Genomic DNA, 19,696 nt, shown 5'->3' with positions numbered 1-19,696 from the left:
CAGCCTCAGCTATTGCAATCCAGACTCACCTGTGTGACCTCACTGCCAGGACCCGGCTCTCATGGACACATAGCCACGAGTCAAAGAACTGAACCCAGTCTTTCCACATCGGCCAAATACACACATTGACACACCACAGGTCACACTCTTAGACACTCTCTGGTTCATCTGAAGTCACATATGGGCTACATGCACAGTCTCATGCATGTGCACAGTAGTACATGCACATGCTTGCACAGATACTCACACCTCTGCTCTCTTGCACTTCTGGGGGTAGCCCAGCCGGGTTGTAGCCTGGTCTCTGCCTGCCTCCCTCCATGGCCTAGGCCCCACCCAGTGTCTCCCTGGGCCCTGACCTCCGCAGGGGAGAGTCTGTAGGGGAAGGGTGGGCTGGGCCCTTGACAAACCCGCACCTCCTGACCCTGCAGGCAAGACTCAATGCCTCTTGTGTGTCTCCTTGTCACAAAGCCAGCCATGAAAAGAAAGGGCAGTCAGTTTTTGAAAGGTCATTTAAGAAGGGCTGCAAGATTGAAGTAAAAGACATTTGGGTTAGATAATGGGAAGGACTTTTTAAAAATTTATTGATTTGAGAGAGAGAGAGTGCGATTTGTTGTTCCACTTATTTATGCCTTCATTGTTTGCTTCTTGTATGTGCCCTGACTGAGAATTGAGCCTGCAACCTTGGGACATCGCTGTAACCAGCTGAGCTGGGCTGCCAGGGCTGGGAGGACTTTTTAAACGTGAATGCACTGTTGGTCAATAGGTTTTTCCCACTGAGGAGACTGGGGCCTGGATGAGGGGAGAGACTGGGAGAGCCACACTGGGTGGGGTTGTGGATCTCGGCCCTCCCCTGGGTCCCAGCCTGGAGGGGGGCAGCTGGGATGATCATTCCACAAGGGAGTGACCCTTGTGGTTAGCAGAGCCTGGGAGCCCAGATCTTAGCCCCAAGGGTCTGTAACCCAAATACCTCTTAATGACAGCCCAGCCACAGAGCAGGCAATTAGAGATAGGGTTGGTGATGGCGGCAGGGTTGAGGGGGCGGGGGGGGGGGGAAGGGAGAGGGAGAGAGAAAGAGAGAGGAATGGAAAGAGCAGTTCACAGAAGACAGAAAGGCACTGAGACAGAGACATTCAGAGAGGCAGACAGGAGAACAAATAAAATATCAAGAGGCAGAGAGACGGGGAGAGAGGGAAGGGGGAGGGGAAGAGGGAGAGGGAGACTGATTCAGAGCTGGACATGGAGAGAGACCTGGAAAGACCGAGACAGAAAGTGGGACACAGAGAGGGTGGGGCAGGGGAGAGAAGGAAGAAAAGAAAGAGCAGAAGGAGGTTGGGGGCAGGAGGGAGCTGAGGCTGAAACGGGCTAAACAGAGTCTGGAGAAGGAAGAGTCTGACCCAGCGGGAGCTGGGATGGGGTTCCTCATGCAAGCCCCTATCTCCCCCAAGTCTGGCCCCCGACCCCAACTTCCAGCAGTGAGGTCAGCAGAGCCGCCCCCAGGGTGAGGTCATGGGCAGATCCAGTAGAATATAGCGCCTGCCAAGAGGCTGCTGGGTCAGGGGGTCAGTGCGACGTCTGCTGGGGGGAGGGTGGCAGAAAAGAGGGGAGACCAGGCAGGGGCTTTGGGCCCAGGGGTAGCTCCCACCCACCCCTGCCCAAGCCATGTGGTTCCACTTAGAGCTGGCCAGCCTGGGCTGCATGGGGTGGGGCTGGTAGGACTGCTTGGATTAGCATCTGGTTGGGCCAGACCAGTCCCTTCCTTTGCTGGGATGAGAGGGAGTGGGCCAGAGGGAGATCAGGAGGTTATCAGCGAGAGGTGGACATAGAGAAACCAAAGAGGGAGATAAAATGGGGAGGTCACAGGTCAGATGTGGGAGACTGGGATAGGCAGAGGAGGTCAGGGGGATGGCCAGAGAGAGTAGTCAGAGGGGGAGAGCTGAAGTGGCAGCAGTCACAGGGAGGAGATCATGGGTGGCGGTGGCCAAAGTGGAAGTCAGAAGGAAGCAGCGAGGGGAGGTAGTGGTCAGAAGGGACAGTTTACAGGCACGGGGGTCGAAGGGAGAGGTCAGAGGGAGGAGGTGGGGAAAGATACCCAAGGAGCCAAGGGATCCTCTCTGAGTGTGTTCCCCCTGGCAGGGGGCTTCAGGCCTGAGAAGCGGCCCCAGGGAGTTGGTGCGGGGGAGTGCAGAGAGGGGGATGGTCTGGCTCTGGGGCTCAGGCCAGGAAGCTTTTATTCATCCCAGAACTAGGTCAGAGTATTTTTCTCTCACCAAAACCAAGGGGAAAAAACACAACAAAACAGGAGTCAACAGGCTGATGAGGCCGGAACAGCTGTGGGGTGGTGAGGGGGGTGAGGGTCCCGACCGGCTCCCTCTCCCTGACCCACAAACACAGTGTGTGTGTGGGGGGAGCTGAGTCTCCAAACCTGAGCCACTCACCTGGAGTCCTGAGCTTGTTTTGACTGCCTTGCACCCCGGCTTCTTTCTGCAGCAGACCCTGTGGATGTGCTGAAGGTGCTGGGTGTGCGGGGGGGCCAGGCTGGGGTCCCTGAGGTGCCTGGCTTCTGCCCCCAGAGGGCTCCAGAGGGCGACCGGGCATTCAGAGTGGGCAAGGCCAGCACACTAGGTGCCCCCACGTGGGAACTCTTTCCAGGTAGGTCGGTGTGGGAGGGGCTGCGGGTCATCCTGGGAGCATGGGTCACTGCCAGGTCATCTGAGCTGTCCCTTTCCCTCTGACCCCCCTATCAGATGGACACTTTCCTGAGAACTTCTCTGTGCTGATCACTCTTCGGGCCCAACCAGCCAACCACTCTATCCTTCTGTCCGTTTATGATGAGGGTGGTGCCCGGCAGTTGGGCCTGGCGCTGGGGCCAGCTCTGGACCTCTTAGGTGGGCCCTTTAGACCCCTCCCCCATCAGGTCAACCTCACAGATGGCAGGTGAGTAAGGGAGGGCGAGGGTCCTAAGAGGCGTGGGTGAGGAGCACCCCTCATTGAGACTTCTCCCTGTAGATGGCACCGTGTGGCAGTCAGTGTGGACGGCAGCGTGGTGACTCTGGTGGCTGACTGTGACCCTCAGCCCCCTGTGTTGGGTCAGGGGCCTCGATTCATCAGCACAGGTGGACTCATTGTGCTGGGGACCCAGGATCTCGGGGAGGAGAGTTTCGAGGTAGGGGTTCAGTGATCAGGGAAACTGAGGCAGAGGGCGGGTGGAAGTTTTATCCACAGCCTGGCCTCTGGAGAAGAGATTGGAGAAGGGGGAGGTCCTGCTTGCTGCCAGGGAGCTGGGAGGAGGGGGCCCATGGATCATCATGCATGTGTGCGGTGTGGGACTGCGAGACTCCAGAGCCACAGGAGGATCCTGTGTGATGGCACGTACTTGGCTTGTGGCAGGAGGATGAGGGTGTGGTGCACGGCTGCACCACAGCAGTGGTGGTGGTGTGTGACTGTGTGCAAAGTGGTTGTCATGCTGGGCGCTGGCAGCATGGAACAGACCTGTCTTTGGTGTGGTGGCTGCAGCGGGTGACTGCACTGTGTGCCACCTCCAGGAGGCCAGCGGCCTCATCCATCTTGTTGTCCATCTTGTCCTCAGCACCTTGAAGACCACCTGGCACATAGTAGGTGTCACCATGTATCTGAGAGCCTCTGATGGCATAGATGTTGGGGGGTGTGGTTTGCAGTTGTGATTTGCTGCGACCCTGATAGAATCTTTCTCCTCTCAGTTTTAAGGGGCAGAACCTGCCCTCCCACCATGGGGTTGTGGTGTGGCCATCCCCTTCCTTATACTTAGGGTTCTCTGGGTGAAGAAGCACCAGGCCTCAGTGCTTGGAATGGGGGTCAGAGTCAGCCTGCGGCTCCCTTCCCGTCTTCCACCCTCTCTCCAGGGAGACATTCAGGAGCTGCTGATAAGCCCAGACCCTCAGGCTGCCTTCCAGGCCTGTGAGCAGTACCTTCCTGGCTGTGACCACCTGGACCCGACAGCCACTGGGGTGAGTGAGAGGCTTGTCCTGAGGTCACAGGCTGAGTCACTGCTGGCTCCAGGTCTCAAGAATGAGTGAATTCTGAGCCCCATCCATGGGCCTGAGTGACTCCTGCCTTCACACAGATCCTAGGCATGAGTGACCTTGACCTAGGGTCATAAGGCTGAGTGAGCTTTGGCTTTAAAACATAGGGTCAATGGGCCACGTGCCAACATAGTCCCAGGTGACCTGAGTGATGAGGCCCCCACAGAGGGCCTCTGGACCTGACCGGGTGCCTCTTCCCAGGTCCCCCAGGGTGAGCCAGAAACCCCACCCCCTCACCGAAAGAGGAAGGGAAAGGGGAAGAAAAAAGGGCGTGGTCATAAGGGGAAGGGCAGGAAGAAGAAGAACAAGGAGACCTTGACCCTGGCTCCATCTCTTGGCTCTCTGGAGAACCAGGTAAGGGACTTATGACCTCTCACCTCTGATCTTTGACTGCCCGGCTTCTGCTCTCTGATTCCCACTGACAACTGGCACCTCGTTGAAGGACTCTGCTCCTAGTGTCCAACCCCTGCCTTTTGATTTCTTTTAGCTGCCTGATGACTGGGGGCAGGCAGGAGGTCTGGTCCTGTCTTATGAGCTCTTCTGCCTCTGCCTCCAAGTCCTGGGGGGCTGGATGGTGGGGCACACCCAGATGAGCACCCGTTGTTAGAGGGTTTATGATGAGGGTACTGTGTGAGGGCAGCTGGGGTGAATGGTGGTCCCTTGGTTAGTGTGCCACTGCTTGGGGTTGACTGGTTGGGGCCATTGGTGAGGGTTACTTATTGGGGGGTCATTATTTGAAGTGAGGGGCACTATCTGACCTCCCTGATAGAGAGAGCTGGTTGTGTGGGTCGCTATAGGTATTACTTGAGGTCAGTGTTGGGTGTCCCTGTTGGAGGCCACTGTTGGTGTTATGAGTGTCACTAGTTTAGAGGTTGTGGGTGTGGGGTCATTGCTGGGGGTCATTACTCAAGGAGGTCACCCATGAAGGATTACTGGCTGGTAGGCACCAATTGGAGAAGTGACTTTCAGGAGATCATGGATGAAGTAATTAGTTCCCCAGTGGGTTTTTCTTTGGGAATTCATGGATGAGTTATGGGTGGGTGGCATCGTTGTTTGGTGTTGGGGTCACAGTTTGGGACGCACTAGCCAGGCTCCCTCATGGGTGTTCATTGTTGGAGAACCACTGGCTGGGAAATAATTGATTAGGGATCGCTGGTGGGGTTTATTAATTGGGGGGTCACTAGTTAGTGCTTATTGTGGGGGTGACACTGCTTGGGGTTGTTCACTGAGGAGGTCACTGGGTGGAAGAGTAACTGGCTGCAGCTGTTGATGGGGTCACTAACTGAGAGGGTGCACTGATGGGTCACTGGTTATAGGAATAACCGTGGGGGGCCAGTGATGTAGGTTATTGTTGGGGATCATTGGTTAGGTGTCTGGGTGGGGATCACCAGTCAGGGGTCATTGATGGGAGTCATTAGCTGGTGGGTCACCAGGCAGGGGTCCTTAGTGATCCTTGGTAAAGGCCATTGGCTGGGGTCTTTGTTTAGGGTAGGGTCACTGGTGTACTACATCTGCCCTCAGTATTAGTGTGGAGAAAGAGGTTATTACTCCAGGCCCAGAACAGGGACACCATGAGTAGCCTGCCCTCCTCAGCCCCTTCCTCAGCCCAGCCCCTTACCTGGGCCCCCACTGTCTCCTTCATGCCCTTGACCCAGTCCCTCTGCAGCTGTCCAGGCTAGGAGGAGCTGCCATTCCCTCACTTATTGTGACCTGGCTGGGTGACTGTGGAGCTTGCCTTTGGAGAGGACATGTGGGATAGGTTTCCGGGAGTCTGGCCCTGAGTGCTGGACCTTGAACCTGACCGAAGGGCTCTGGTCAGTCTTCCAGGCTTCCCAGACCTGGCTCAGTCCTACTCCTCCTCCACACATGAGGGCTCCCCCTGCTGGCTGTCCTGGTCCAGCCTGCAATCCTTTGCCTCCAGTGGCCAGCCCCCTACCCAACAATCCTCTTGTTTTCTGGGAATCCTCCCATGGCCCTTTCCCCAGAGTGAGTGCTAAGGATGGGTGGGGGTGGGGTGGGGCCTATCTTCTCCTTTGCCTCCTTTTTGCCTTAACTGGTCTGACCCTAAACCTGATACTGTCTTGTCCCTTCTCCAGACCTCCACGGACATCCCCAAGATGGAGACAGCATCTCCAACTCCCCCTCCAACGCCCACGCCCCTGGTCATCACCACCACTGTGACTGTTGGTCAAAACGTCACCACCCTGGAGGTCAGTGGGGACTTAGAGGGGCTGGAAGGGAAGGTCCCTGGGCAGTGGTGGAGGCAGATGATGAGGAGGTCAGGGGCAAACCTTGGTCTGTCCTCATGTCCTCAGGGAGGGCTGGACCCTGACAGTGGAGCTGAACTGGGGACCCTGGAGACAGAGTTAGCCAGAGAAGATGAAGAAGGAGGTGGCCCCACCATGGGCCCGGACTTCCGGGCAGCAGAACAGTCATCACGAGCTCAGTTCCAGATCTTTCCTGTGAGTCTGGGTGGGTGGGTTAGGCACAGGGGGGCCACACATGGTTGCATTCCCTCTCTTGCCTTCTTTTTTATCTTGCCTAGAATGCCTTCCCACCACTCCAACCCAGTTGACAGATATTTATCGACAGAGACTGCACTGTGACAGGCATTGTGCTAATAGATGGCTGTCTGGGTAGGGCGATTCATTCAACATTTAGTCTAAGCATGAGGAGAAACGGCTGGAGATGGAGCAAGATCCGCGTCTGAGCTTTGAAAGCTCCTTCTGGCTGCTGAACAGCCTATGAACCATAGGGGGAACCAGAGAGGCAGCAGGGAAACCGGCAGTCTCAGCAGCAGCAGAGGGTGGTGACCTGGAGGAGGGCAGTGGAGGTGGGGATAGAAACAAGTGGAGAGATTTGCACTGTGCTCCATTTTGGTCTTGCTGCCAGAGGTGGAGAAAGATGTAAGGATGACTGGGTAGATTCCTGACGGGACCGTTGACTGAGATGGGGAAGCCTGGGGGAGGAGCAGGTGGAAAGTGCCAAGGATCTCATTTCACGTGTGATAAATTGGCAACCCCTGTTTGGCATCCAAATGGAGATGTTAAGTGGGTGGTTGGTTAGAAGATTCTGAAATTCGAGAGACACGCTTTAGGCTGGAGATAAAGACCTGGGACTGATTGACAGAGAGCTGCTATTTTAAACCAAGGAATTCGATGAAATTGCCTAGGAAAATAATGCAGACAGAGAAGGAGACCCAGGTTCTAGCCTCGGTATTGGATAGGGTGGAGGTGAAAAATTCTTATTAGCATATCCTGAGTGCCTGTAGTGTGCCAAACATTGTTTTATCTTGTTCATGTTTTCATGGGAGACACACAGCCATCATTCACCTACAGACTGTGCAGGGATGCCATAGCAGGTGAATGAATAAGCAGCCGACCGTTTCTCAGCCAGTGAGAGACAGCCCCAGGATTAGGGCCACACAGCAGACTCTAGGGTCTGTGCCCTTCCCCTCGATGCAGCATGGCCAGCTAGCAGCTAGCAGCTCAGCATGAAGCTGAGCTGCTTCAACTGGTTAAAGAAAGCATGGCAGAGGCAGCTCGGAGAATGGACTCTGCACACGCGTGTGCATGCATGTGTATGTGTTGAGTGTGAGGTTGGTTAGCTGGGAGTCCTTCGTCTGAGGTCTAGGGGTCACACCTCTTTTCTCTCCACCCCCATCCCAGGGCGCTGGAGAGAAGGGAGAGAAAGGAGAACCTGCAGTGATTGAAGAGGTGAGTGGCCTGGGGCTGGAGAAAGTGGTGGAACCGGGGCTAGACCGGGGGTCACACTCATTTCTCCTTCAGGGACAGCAGTTTGAGGGACCTCCAGGAGCCCCAGGGCCCCGGGTAAGTCATGGCTGCATTCCCCTCTTCCTGCCTTTATCTTCCAGTTGGGGTTTTTGAGCCCCTGGGGTGAGGATTTGGGATGTAATACTGCCAGGCCATTCGAAAACTACTGGACATTTGAAACTCAAAGGATGTCAAAATAGAGACTGGAGTGTAAAGGCGATGGATGTGAGTTAGTATAGTGTTAGGGGGCCAGGGACATCTTGGTGGTGGGGTGGGGAGGTCAGCATGGGGTCAGGGTCAGTGGTGGGTCAGAAGTCAGCCGGATTCACACATTGCACTTCTCATGACCTCTGTTCCTCTGTCCACAACAGGGGGTGGTCGGCCCCTCAGGCCCTCCTGGACCCCCAGGATTCCTTGGGGACCCCGGTCCACCGGTAAGAGGCTCCCCCAGGGTATATCCATCTCAGGGAATGAGGTGTCAGGCTGCGGAGCTGAGGCTTGGAGCCTGGATGCCTGAACATGGGACTGAGGGGCTGGGACTGGGGACAGCAGCCTGGAGCTGGGGCTGACCCTCCTGCTCCTCTCTCCCCATCTGTGAATGGTCACTCCGGCTCTGGCTCCCCTTCTGTCCCTGGGGTTCTGTCTCCTGCGTTTCTCCCTGCGCCTGTCTCTGTCTCTGAGTGTCTTTTATCTCTGTTTTTCTCCCTACGTCTCTGTTTCTTTCTCTCTCTTGTTTGTCTGGCTCTCTCTCTGTGTCTGCCTCCACCACTTGTTCTGACTCTCCCTTCCTCCATCTCTCTGTCTGTTTTGCCTACTTTCTTGCCCTTTCTCCCCACCTCCGTCTCTCCATTTCTCCTCTCCCTCTCTCTCTCCCGCCTCTCTCCCCACCCCTTTCTGCCTCTCCGTGTGCCTCCCTCCCGCAGGGCCCCGCTGGCCTCCCAGGCATCCCTGGCATCGACGGAGTCCGGGGCCTGCCGGGCACTGTGATCATGATGCCGGTAAGGAGGAGACAGGGGGGCACAGCTGTGGGGCATGGGTGGAGCCTCTTTTCTGGGCCTCCCTCACTGCCAGTTGCCTGCTAGTTCCAGTATGCAAGCGGCTCCCTCAAAGGACCCCCAGTCTCCTTCCAGCAGGCACAGGCTCAGGCAATACTGCAACAGGCTCAGGTGTGTGGACCATCAGGGGATTGATGGGGGGTGATGGGAGGACCTTGACAAGGTGGCACAGATGGGGGGTAATGAAGGGCTAGTCAGGAGACGGATAGATGTTTGTCTCCTGCGGATCCCCCTGGCGGGTGGGGGTGTTAGAGTCCTGTGGGGGCTCTGAGGCTCTGCTGCCCTCTGTCTTTCCAGCTCTCTATGAAAGGCCCCCCTGGCCCGGTAGGGCTCACTGGGCGCCCAGGCCCCGTGGTGAGTAAAGAGGCTGCATGGAGGAGGGAGACACATCAGTGGAGAGGGGGAACCTACTCTAACCATATTATCACATCTCTTCTCCCAAGGGTCTCCCTGGGTATCCAGGCCTGAAAGGAGAGATGGGAGAAATGGGGCCACAGGTGAGATTGGTGGGAATGGGGACAGGATTGCAGGGGAAGGGTCTTCCCCTAGGGCCAAAGGGTGAAGTGTGGAGTTGGGGAAGATGACAAAGGGGCTGGGGATAGCTTTGCAATTACGGCCCTTGCAAGGGAACGATTGACAATAAGTCCTTCCTCCTTTGTATTCCTCTTTCCATTCTCTTCTCTTTCTCTTCTAGGGTCCCCGAGGCCTTCAGGGACCTGTTGGGCCTCCTGGCCGACAGGGCAAGATGGTGAGTGACTCCTGGGTCCTCGGGTCGTCTTTTATCCACCGCTCAACACCCAGTACGAGCCTCAGCTTTCTGCTCCCAGGGCCTGTTGGTGTCCTTGGTGGGGTAAGGGTAGAGGACCCAGAGTGGCGGCTCCACTGAGTGTGGGACCAAAGGACCTGGCCAGGTGACAGAGCCAGGGAAGACTTGCCGAGGAAATGAGGCTCGAGCTGGGATCTGAGGCAGAACCAGGTCAAGGGGAGAGGAAGGGCATTCCTGTAGGAGGAACAGCATGTGCAAGAGGACAAGCCCGGCACCTCGGGGGAAATGAACACGGTGACTCCAGAGAGGTTCACGTGCCACGAGAAATGCACAGCAGGGCAGTTAATGGAGACGGAAGATGAGGGTTCCTAACTTTTGTGACGACGGTGACTCGGACTAGAGAAGGGGCAATGGTTATAAAGAGTAGTGGATGGGTTCGAGGTATATTTGGGAGGTTAAATGGGTACACATGGAAGTTCCCAGCACAGGACTCTGCATGAGGAAGGGGCTCAATAAATGGCAGTAGCTGCCTTGATAATGTCCCATATCCGCAGGGACGCTCTGGAGCAGATGGGGCTCGGGGCCTCCCAGGAGACACAGGACCGAAGGTAGGTGATGGGGCCTGGACTGAAACCTGAGGAAATGCCAAGGTCAAGGATTCAAGGCTCAGCTACTGTCTCTTTGTGCAGGGTGACAGGGGCTTTGACGGCCTTCCAGGGCTGCCTGGCGAGAAGGGCCAACAGGTGAGCGTGTGAGATCCCTCTCTGCTGCCAGAGCCCCCTCCCCGCCATCCTCCGCCCCAGCCCCAGAGCCTCCATTCCTGCGTCTGAGGCATCACCCTTCAGGTCCCATCTCCCTTCCTGGGGGTCTGGTCTCCACCCTCACCTTTCCACACTGACCTCCCTTCTGCTCCGCACCCCAGGGTGACTTTGGCCATACGGGGCAACCTGGTCCTCCGGGAGAAGATGGTGAGAAGGTAAGTTCAGACGTAAGTTAGGAGACGGTTTGGGCTGGAAGCCAGAAGAGAGTCAGAGAGAAGCAGAGTATTCGGGGACAAGATGAGGGGCGAGGGTCTGCACTGGAGGCCAGGAGGCCCCAGTGAGGCTCAGAAAAGCAGACAGAGAGCTGAGGGCTAGCGTTGGCGTTAGGGGGTGAGACTCAAGGTGGGTGGTCCAGATTTGGGGCTGGGGGCCTGAATCGAATCTCATGTGCTCAGCCAGCTGGACCCCGATGCATGCCCTGACCCTGGCATCCCCTGGAAAGGGCTGCCCACATGAGGAAAGGGGTTCTGCATGGGTCCTACCTCCCCCCTCCCCAACTGATGATGCTTTCCTACAGGGAGCAGAGGGACCTCCAGGGCCCACTGGCCAGGCGGGAGAGCCGGTGAGTGTCAGGGGATTCCTTCCTGGTGCAGGGGGCGGAAGTCAGGACTCACGGGGCGCAGAGCAGTGAGTGAGGAGAGAATAACATTCCTACTTCCTTGCAGGGTCCCCGAGGACTGATCGGCCCTAGAGGCTCCCCTGGCCCCCTGGGAAGCCCGGTGAGACGTCTCTCTGCGTCCCCGTCTGTCTTCTCACCTTCCTCTCCATGTCTAGCACTGCTGCCTGGTTGCTTTTCTGTGCACCCACCTTTCCCCCTGCACCTTGCAGCATCTCAGACCCAGGCTCCTGTGTGTATGTCTGCCCTGGTCTCACAGTTTCTCCTCCCCCAGGGTGCAGTCGGCATCGATGGTGCTCCAGGTGCCAAAGGGAACGTGGTACGTGTTCTGCCCCCGACCCTGATGCTCTCTGACACTCCCACCCCATGACCATCCACATCCCTGTCTACTTCTATCACCTGCCCCCTACATCAGCTTCACAGACACCTCAACACCATGACGCCTCCCAGCCTCATGACGCCCCCACTTTCTCCCCAGGGTCCTCCAGGAGAACCAGGCCCCCCAGGACAGCAGGGAAATCCTGGGTCTCAGGTTTGAGCTGTATTTCCCAATAACGTGGGGGTGGTGATGGTCAGCCAAGGTCATAGACCACCCCCAGCCTCCCCAACTGCAGCACTCACCACCCTTTCTCATGCCTTTTTTTACCCTCTTGTTTTGTGTCCCCAGGGAATCCCTGGCCCCCAGGGACCCATTGGCATTCCTGGGGAGAAGGTGAGTTGCAGCTCTGTCTGTGCACCCCACCCCCCAACCATGTGTTGTTCCAATTTGGTCTGCAGGAAAATCTTCCCATCAGGGCCCTTTGGTCAGCTCTGGATAATGATAACTTGCAGTATTCCCTAAACAAAGTGTCCTTGCTGGGTAAGAGTAGGTTGGGAGAAATTGAAAGCTGCCAAAGCCAGATCACATGAGGGGATATTGTCAGGATACAGGGGGGCCTCAGAAGCCAGTCACAGACAATGTTACCAGGGCTCCAGGGCCAGGAAAGCCCTTCTCTCTGGGGTCCTGCGGTTCAGCTTCCCCTCTGCACTTGTTCCCGTCTCCTCTGCAATCAGGCCTCATTCTATTCATAGTTAGTGTGTCTGTACTCAGCTTTCATTTCCACACGACCCTGAGCTGCTTTGTTGCCATTTCAGCCCACAGTTGCTCATTACCGTTCGGTTTCTTTACCCCAATTGAGCTGGTCCTAGTTTCTATCAGGTAAATTTCAGGAGAGAATCTGATTGGCTTAGCTGGGCCAAGTTACCTGCCTCTGCAGGACATGGGAAGTGACCTGTTAACCATTGGCAGGACATAGGGGCCACCTCCTGTTTACCAAGGCCTGCCCCTCTTCAGATGAAGCTGTGGGTGGGAGATACTTCTAAAGAAAGGGGCGTGCTTAGGGGCCCCCCACTTCAACATGTCTCTCACAGCATTTTTTCCACCCCTTGTCTCAACCTGCACAGTGGCAGAGGATTTCTGAGGCTCCGGGAGGGGAGGGGGCTTAGCCAGGGTCACAAAGCAAGTCTGGGCAGAGCTGGGGTTAGGTTTCCTGACCCCGGGGATCTGCTTGTTCTGGAACCTTGATGCAGCTGCATGTCTGAGTAGGGCTGTTCCTGATGGGATGCCAGGCTCTGAGATCCTCTGTCTCTTCCTGATGTTCATTATCTTTCAGGGTCTCCCTGGACACCCAGGAATTCCAGGCCTCACAGGATCTGATGGCCCTCCGGTAGGACCTGGGTGCTGAAAGAGGAAGGAAGAAGAAAGGGGAAGCTTGGGAATTTGGGTGGTAAATGTAGGTCTCTGACAATTTAGACTATTTCCCCCCTAGGGTCATCCAGGCCACGAGGGCCCCACAGGAGAGAAAGGAGCCCAGGTAAGTGAGCTGGAGAGAGGCTGCGTTGGGGACAAGAGGTGGTAGGCGGGACCAGGAGTCAGGGGCTAATGAGGGGAGAGACGAGAGCAATGAGAACAAGGAAGGGGAGGGGACAGGACAGCACTAATATTGTCTTCATCTTAGGGTCCACCAGGGTCGGCAGGCCCTCCGGGATATCCTGGACCTCGGGGTGTGAAGGTAGGTGATACATGGGCCCTGCAGGTAGGGGTGATTCATTAGCATTGGTTTCGGGGAGGCTGTTCCCTCAGAAACATCTGCATGTGTGGTGAGAGGGATCAGTCTGCCAGTGTACTGGCAGTGGGGTTTGGGTCTGAGCGACCACACAGAGAAGTATGTGTGTTGCCTTGGAGCTGAACAGCCAAAGGACAGCCTTACAGTGTAGTCATCACCTTGTAGTTGAGAACACCTGAGTCCATTTGAAGCTGAGCCCTGCTCACTGTAGTACCTATGCCACATCTAAGTCCACGTCAGCAGAGGGTTGTTTTAAAGCTCAAGCCCAGAGTCATGCAATCTGCAAGCACAACAGTGTGGGGACAAGCTGAGGGTTGCACTGTGGCTAAACAGAAGTGCACTGTTGACCAAGGGCAGGGACAACAGAATTCACATCTATTTGGTAGCTAAGTCTAATTACATTGTAGCCAAGTACAGGTACTGTTACTTGTGATCTAGGAACAGAGTTTGGTGGTAGCCAGGGGACGTTCTTCACATTTTTGCATTGTACACAAGCTTAGTTACACTGTAACCAGGGAGGGGGCTATATTATGACAGGCCAGAGTCCAGTGGGTGGCTAAACTCAGAGTAGCCAGGCATAGTTATATATAGCTGAAACAGTTATCACTGAATCTAGTTACATTGTAGCTAAGGCCAGAGAACAGTTGTGGCCAACCAAACTCAGTTACATGGTGGTCAAGTGACCCCGTGCCTGGAGGTCATGCTATGGCCAAAACACATAGTAGATTGTATCCAGTTTCTTTGTAGTCACTGTGCTCAGTTACATTGTGTCTCCCTGTGGCTAGAGACAGTCATGCTATTGTCAAAACACATAATTAGACAGTATCCTAGTGTAATTCATTGTAGTCTCTGAGCTGGGTTACGCTGTAGCCAAGTGCAGCTTTCCTTGGGGCCCAAGCCCAGAGTCTGGTGTGAGCAGCATCTGGGCTTGCACTGAGCAACTCACTGTAGCCAAGCACAGACTTGCCTTGTTGCTAGGCACAGAGTCACATTGTAGCCAGTAAAACAGGGAACATTCCTGTGCTCTAGAGTGAAGCTGGGGCCTGGAATGTTCATCCTCCTTCCCCTGCCAGAAGGAAATGTGGACACAGTGTCCCCAGGAGATGGGAATTAATTACTTGGAAATTTGGCCTTCCCTGCACATCCCCACACAGATGACCTTGGAAGGCTGCCAGGGAGAAGGGGCGGGAGAGAGGCAGCTTCTTGCACACCATGCTAGTGGGCTTTGGGGAAGATCATTCCCTCTGAGGCTGCCCCCACCCCACTGCAGTCCAACATCTTGGGACTGTCCTGGCTCTTTTAGGGCAGGGAACTGAGTTGGGGGCCCTTCTTAAACAGGGGAAGGACCTGAGAGCTTTTTTTAAATTTATTTTTCAGGGTACCTCTGGCAACCGAGGCCTTCAGGGGGAGAAAGGCGAGAAGGTGAGAAGGGAGAGGATTCCTTGGTGGGGGAGCCATAATGCCATAATAATGGGGCTCTGCCTGTGTCCTTTCCCTGAAACCCTGACCTCTGGCCTCTGTACTCTCTCCCATTCAGGGAGAGGATGGCTTTGCAGGCTTCAAGGGTGACGGGGGGCTTAAAGGCGATTGGGTAAGCTGATCTCCAGATAATGGATCTTGTGGGTTTGGGGGACTTGGGGAAGACAGGAGGGGGTGAGTTGGGGCTAAGACAGGGGGCTGGAGGGAGCAATAGTCAAAAAGGGACTGACATCAGGGCCTCTTCTTTCTATTCCAGGGACCCCCTGGACCACCAGGTCCCCGGGGAGAGGATGGTCCTGAAGGGCTTAAAGGGCAGGAGGGGCTGCCTGGTGAGGAGGGGCCCCCAGGCTCAGCTGGGGAGAAGGTGAGTGGGCCTTAACCACTCCCTCCAGTCTGCTCTCCAGCTTCTCATTCTGTGGTTACAGTATCTCCTGACCTTTTGCCTTCTGCTCTCTGCCTTTCTTTCTCCAACCTCAGGAGACTGTGGCCCTCCTAGTGATTTCCTTTAATTCCTCAGCTTAGCAATACCGAGCAATTCCTTGCACGTTATCTGATTTTTATTTCCATAACAACCATGTGCAATGGGCATTTTAATCCCCATTTTATAGACAAGGAAACGGAGATTTTGGGAGTGGTTGACTGAGCTGCCTGAGGACAGGCCCCTACCAGGCAGGAGCCAGGACCTGAAGCCATGTTTGCCTGAATCTCATCCTGCTGCTCCTTCCTTCATGCTCCAGTGGCTCTGCCCTTTCCCCTCCGACTTCAAGGTTGCAATTTCTGACCTTTGTTCCATAATCTCTCTGCAGGGCAAACTTGGGGTGCCTGGTCTCCCAGGTTACCCAGGACGTCCAGGCCCTAAGGTAAGAAGCTGGGGGGATGAAGGTGGGCAGGGGCAGGGTTCAGAGACTGATTACCTCTGGGGTTCTGGGCTGTGGTCAGAGCTATTCACCCCATGGGTCATTGATAAACAGCACAAGACATGGGCTGCGGCCACAGACAGACTTGGGCTCAAACACCCACCCATTAGCCCCTATGTGTTCCTGGGCAAGTCACCCCGTACTTGCTGAGCCACCCTGAGCAGGTCTCTTGAGCCCATTTTTTTCAGTTGCACAATGGAGACACCAGTAGTCTCTATTTCACCCATGTGATTATAGTGATGATGATTTTTATGATAATAAAATTGTAGGATCCTTCTTATTTTATGTGATTGAAATTGGTTCAAACACAGCCAGTAAGGAAAAGAATTATAAAAATACATATCTTACATATCTTGAATTAGTTATAACTTATGTACTTATATAAAAATGTGCATGGCTTGCCAGAGTTTTGATGGATGAGGCTACTGATTAGACATGTCTTTCTGCCAAAGCTACACCCACATTACATCACTAATGATTTATAGTTTTTGTTTATATAAATTGGAGCAGAAGCTTAAAGACATTTGGGGAGATGTCCTAGTGTAGACTCTTCCCAGAGTTCCATGGTTTCACCCTCTCAGTCTGGCACTGTTGTCTTGTCCATGTCTAATTTGACAGCAATTTTTTAGTGCCTTCCTTTTATATTCAATATTTTCCATTTTACTTAGGCTTTTTAAAAAAATAATCTTTACTGTATTTTTTCCATTACCATTTAGTCCTCTTATACCCCCCCAATCCCCAACAATCACCACACTGTCGTCCATGTCCAGGAGTCCTTTTTTCTTTTTGCTCAGTCTCTCCGCCCACTAACTACCCCCCTCCACTGGCTGTCATCTGCCCTCCATCTATGAGTCTGTCTCTGTTTTGCTTGTTAATTCAGTTTGTCATTAAATTCCACATATGAGTGAAATCATATGGTATTTGTTTTTCTCCGACTGGCTTATTTCACTTTGCATAATGCTCTCCAGGTCCATTCATACTGTCACAAAGGGTAATTTTTCTCTTTTTTATGGCCAAGTAGAATTTCATCGTGTAAATGTCCCACGGTTGTTCCATCCACTCATCCACTGATGGACACATGGGCTGCGTCCATGTCTTGGTGATTGTAAATAATGTCTCAGTGAACATAGGGGTGCTTATGTTCTTTCAAATCAGTGTTTTGGGTTCCTTTGGATGTATTTCCAGAAGTGGGATTGCTAGGTCAAAAGGCAGATCCATTTTTAATTTTTTGAGATATCTCCACACTGCTTTCCACAGTGTCTGCACCAGTCTGCATTCCCACTGGTAAAGCAAAAGCGTTTCCCTTTCTCCACATTCTCACCAGTGCTTGTTATTTGTTGATTTATTGATGACAGCCATTCTGACAGGTGTGAGATGGTATCTCATTGTGGTTTTAATATCCATTTCTCTGATGATTAGTGATGTTGAGCATCTTTTCAGGTTTATTGGGCATCTGTATGTCCTCTTTGGAGAAGTGTCTATTCAGGTCCTTTGCCCATTTTTCAATGGGTTTATTTGTTTGTTTTGGTGTTGAGTTTTGTAAGTACTTTATAAATTTTGGATATTAACCTCTTATCAGATGTATCAGCAAATATGTTCTTCTATTCTGTGGGTTGTCTTTTTATTTTGTTGATGTTTTCCTTTGCTGTGCAAAATCTTTTTAGTTTGATGTAGTCCTGTTTATTTTTTCTTTTGTTGCCCTTGCTTGGGGAGATATATCTGATAAAAAATCTCTGTGAACAATATCTGAGATTTTGTTGTCTATGTTTTCTTCTAGGAAATTTATGGTGTTGGGTCTAACATTTAAGTCTTTGATCTATTTTGAATTTATTCTTGTGTGTGGTGTAAGTAGGTGGTCTAGTTTAATTTTTTTCTGCATCTATCTGTCCAATTTTCACAACACCATTTATTGAATAAACTATCTTTTGTCCATATGCTTGCTTCTTCTGCCAAATGTTAGTTGACTATAAAGATGTGGGTTTATTTCTGGGCTCTCTATTCTGTTCCATTGATCTATGTGACTGTTTTTATGCCAGTTCCATGCTGTTTTGATTACAATGGCCTTATAGTACAGTTTGATGTTAGGTAGTGTGATTCCTCCAACTTTGTTCTTCTTTCTCGGGATCACTGTCACTATGCCAGGGCCTTGTGTGGTTCCATATAAATTTCTGAAATATTCGTTCTAGTTCAATGAAATATGTCATTGGAATCTTGATAGGAATTGCATTGAATTTATAGATTCCTTTGGGTCGTATGGACATTTTAATGATGTTAATCCTTCCTATCCATGAACATGTATGTGCTTCCACTTACTTGTATCTTCTTCAATTTCTTTCTTCTGTGTCTTATAATTTTACAAGTATTTTATATCCTTGATTATGTTTACTCCTAGGTATTTTATTCTTTTTGAAGCAATTGTGAATGGGATTGTTTTCTTAATTTCCCTTTCTGTTAGTTTGTTATTGGCATGTAAAATGCAACTCATTTCTGGATATTAATTTTATATCCTGCTACTTTGCTGAATTTATTTATCAGTTCTAGTAGTTTCTGGGTGGAATGTTTGGGGTTCTCTATGTATTGCATCATGTCATCCACAAATAAAGACAGTTTTACTTCTTTCTTTTCAAATTGGATGTCTTTTATTTCTTCTTCTTGTTTGATTGCTCTGGCTAGGACTTCCAGTATTATGTTGAATAAGTGAGGTGAAAGTGAACATCCCCGTCTTGTTCCTGATCGTAGGGGAACACTTGTAGTTTTTGCCCGTTGAGTATGATGTGGGCAGTGGGTTTGTCATATATGGCCTTTATTATGTTTAGGTATGTTCCCTCTATTCCTACTTTGCTGAGAGGTCATAAATGGGTGCTGGATTTTATCAAAAGCTTTGTCTGCATCTATTAGTATGATCATATGGTTTTTATCATTTATTTTGTTTTTGTGGTGAATCACATTTACTGATTTGTGAATGTTGCACCAAACTTACCTTCCTGGTATAAATCCCACTTGATCATGGTGTATGATCTTTTTGATGTATTGCTGTATTTGGTTTGCTAATATTTTGTTGAGGATTTTAGCATCTATGTTCATCAGGGATTTTGGCCTATAATTTTCTTTCTTTGTAGTGCCTTTTTCTGGTTTTGGAATTAGGATAATGCTGGCCTCATAAAATGAGTTTGGAAGCCTTCCCTCATCTTGAATTTTATAAAATAGTTTGAGAAGGAGATTTGTTAGTTCTTCTTGGAATGTTTGGTAAAATTCTCCTGGTAAAAAGCCATCTGGCCCAGGACATTTGTTGGAGTTTTTTTGTTTTTTTAAGATTTTATTTATTTATTTTTAGAGAGGGGAAGAGAGGGAGAAAGAGAGGGAAACATCAATGTGTGGTTGCCACTTGAGTGCCCCCTACTGGAGACCTGGCCTGCAACCCAGGCATGTGCCCTGACTGGGAACGGATTAGATGACTCTTTGGCTCGCAGTCCGGTGCTCACTCCACTGAGCCACACCGACCAGGGCATTTGTTGGGAGTTTTTTGATTACTGCTTCAATTTCATTAGGTGTAATCTGTCTCTTCAGATTCTCTGATTTATTTTTGGGAGATCATATGTTTCTAGGAATTTATCCATTTCATCCAGTTTGTCTAGTTTGTTGGCATATAATTGTTCATAATATTTTCTTACAATCCTTTGTATTTCTTTGGTGTCAGTTGTTATTTTTCCTCTTTCATTTCTGATTTTATTTATTTGTGTCCTTTCTCTTTTTTCCTTGATGAGTCTGGTTAAAAGTATGTCAATTTTGTTTATCTTTTCAAAGAACCAGCTCTTGGATTCATTGATCTTTTGCATCATTTTTAAGATGCTATTTAATTTATTTCTGCTCTGATCTTTATTATTTTCTTCCTTCTGCTTACTTTGGGCTTTGTTTGTTGTTCTTTTTCAGGTTCCTTTAAATGCGAAGTTAGATTGTTTATTTGAGCTTTTTTTTGTGTGTGTGTGTGTGTGATGGGTCTATAATGCTATGAATTTCCCTCTTAGGATTGCTTTGCCAGTGTCCCACAGATTTTGTTTTGTTGTGTCCTCATTTTCACTTGTTTCAAGGTATCTTTTGATTTCTTC

The 19,696-nt window shown here is 51.7% G+C and overlaps 1 protein-coding gene across 4 annotated transcripts in view; it reads left to right on the top strand.

The window, feature by feature from the left end:
• Nucleotides 1–19,696, top strand: part of COL5A3 (collagen type V alpha 3 chain) — a 44,996-nt gene that overhangs the window by 1,743 nt on the left and 23,557 nt on the right. For 2 of the 4 annotated variants that reach the window (XM_045852882.1, XM_045852885.1), the window contains exons 2-31: nt 2,488–2,649; nt 2,745–2,934; nt 3,007–3,163; nt 3,879–3,983; nt 4,260–4,412; nt 6,155–6,268; nt 6,374–6,520; nt 7,727–7,774; nt 7,847–7,888; nt 8,203–8,265; nt 8,755–8,829; nt 8,914–8,997; nt 9,184–9,240; nt 9,330–9,383; nt 9,581–9,634; nt 10,207–10,260; nt 10,342–10,395; nt 10,575–10,628; nt 10,991–11,035; nt 11,139–11,192; nt 11,364–11,408; nt 11,568–11,621; nt 11,757–11,801; nt 12,742–12,795; nt 12,898–12,942; nt 13,087–13,140; nt 14,572–14,616; nt 14,732–14,785; nt 14,930–15,037; nt 15,480–15,533. In XM_045852882.1, the coding sequence (XP_045708838.1) occupies nt 2,488–2,649; nt 2,745–2,934; nt 3,007–3,163; nt 3,879–3,983; nt 4,260–4,412; nt 6,155–6,268; nt 6,374–6,520; nt 7,727–7,774; nt 7,847–7,888; nt 8,203–8,265; nt 8,755–8,829; nt 8,914–8,997; nt 9,184–9,240; nt 9,330–9,383; nt 9,581–9,634; nt 10,207–10,260; nt 10,342–10,395; nt 10,575–10,628; nt 10,991–11,035; nt 11,139–11,192; nt 11,364–11,408; nt 11,568–11,621; nt 11,757–11,801; nt 12,742–12,795; nt 12,898–12,942; nt 13,087–13,140; nt 14,572–14,616; nt 14,732–14,785; nt 14,930–15,037; nt 15,480–15,533 (2,324 nt within the window). Of the gene's footprint in view, nt 1–2,487; nt 2,650–2,744; nt 2,935–3,006; nt 3,164–3,878; nt 3,984–4,259; nt 4,413–6,154; nt 6,269–6,373; nt 6,521–7,726; nt 7,889–8,202; nt 8,266–8,754; nt 8,830–8,913; nt 8,998–9,183; nt 9,241–9,329; nt 9,384–9,580; nt 9,635–10,206; nt 10,261–10,341; nt 10,396–10,574; nt 10,629–10,990; nt 11,036–11,138; nt 11,193–11,363; nt 11,409–11,567; nt 11,622–11,756; nt 11,802–12,741; nt 12,796–12,897; nt 12,943–13,086; nt 13,141–14,571; nt 14,617–14,731; nt 14,786–14,929; nt 15,038–15,479; nt 15,534–19,696 lie in introns of all 4 variants that reach the window. The other 2 variants (XM_045852884.1, XM_045852881.1) reach the window with 2 other exon arrangements.

This window comes from Phyllostomus hastatus, unplaced genomic scaffold (genome assembly GCF_019186645.2).
Source record: "Phyllostomus hastatus isolate PE091 unplaced genomic scaffold, TTU_PhHast_1.1 phas_contig_98, whole genome shotgun sequence".
Lineage (NCBI taxonomy): Eukaryota > Metazoa > Chordata > Mammalia > Chiroptera > Phyllostomidae > Phyllostomus > Phyllostomus hastatus.
Note: the sequence above shows the minus strand (reverse complement) of the source record. Positions and strands in the feature narration are given on the sequence as shown.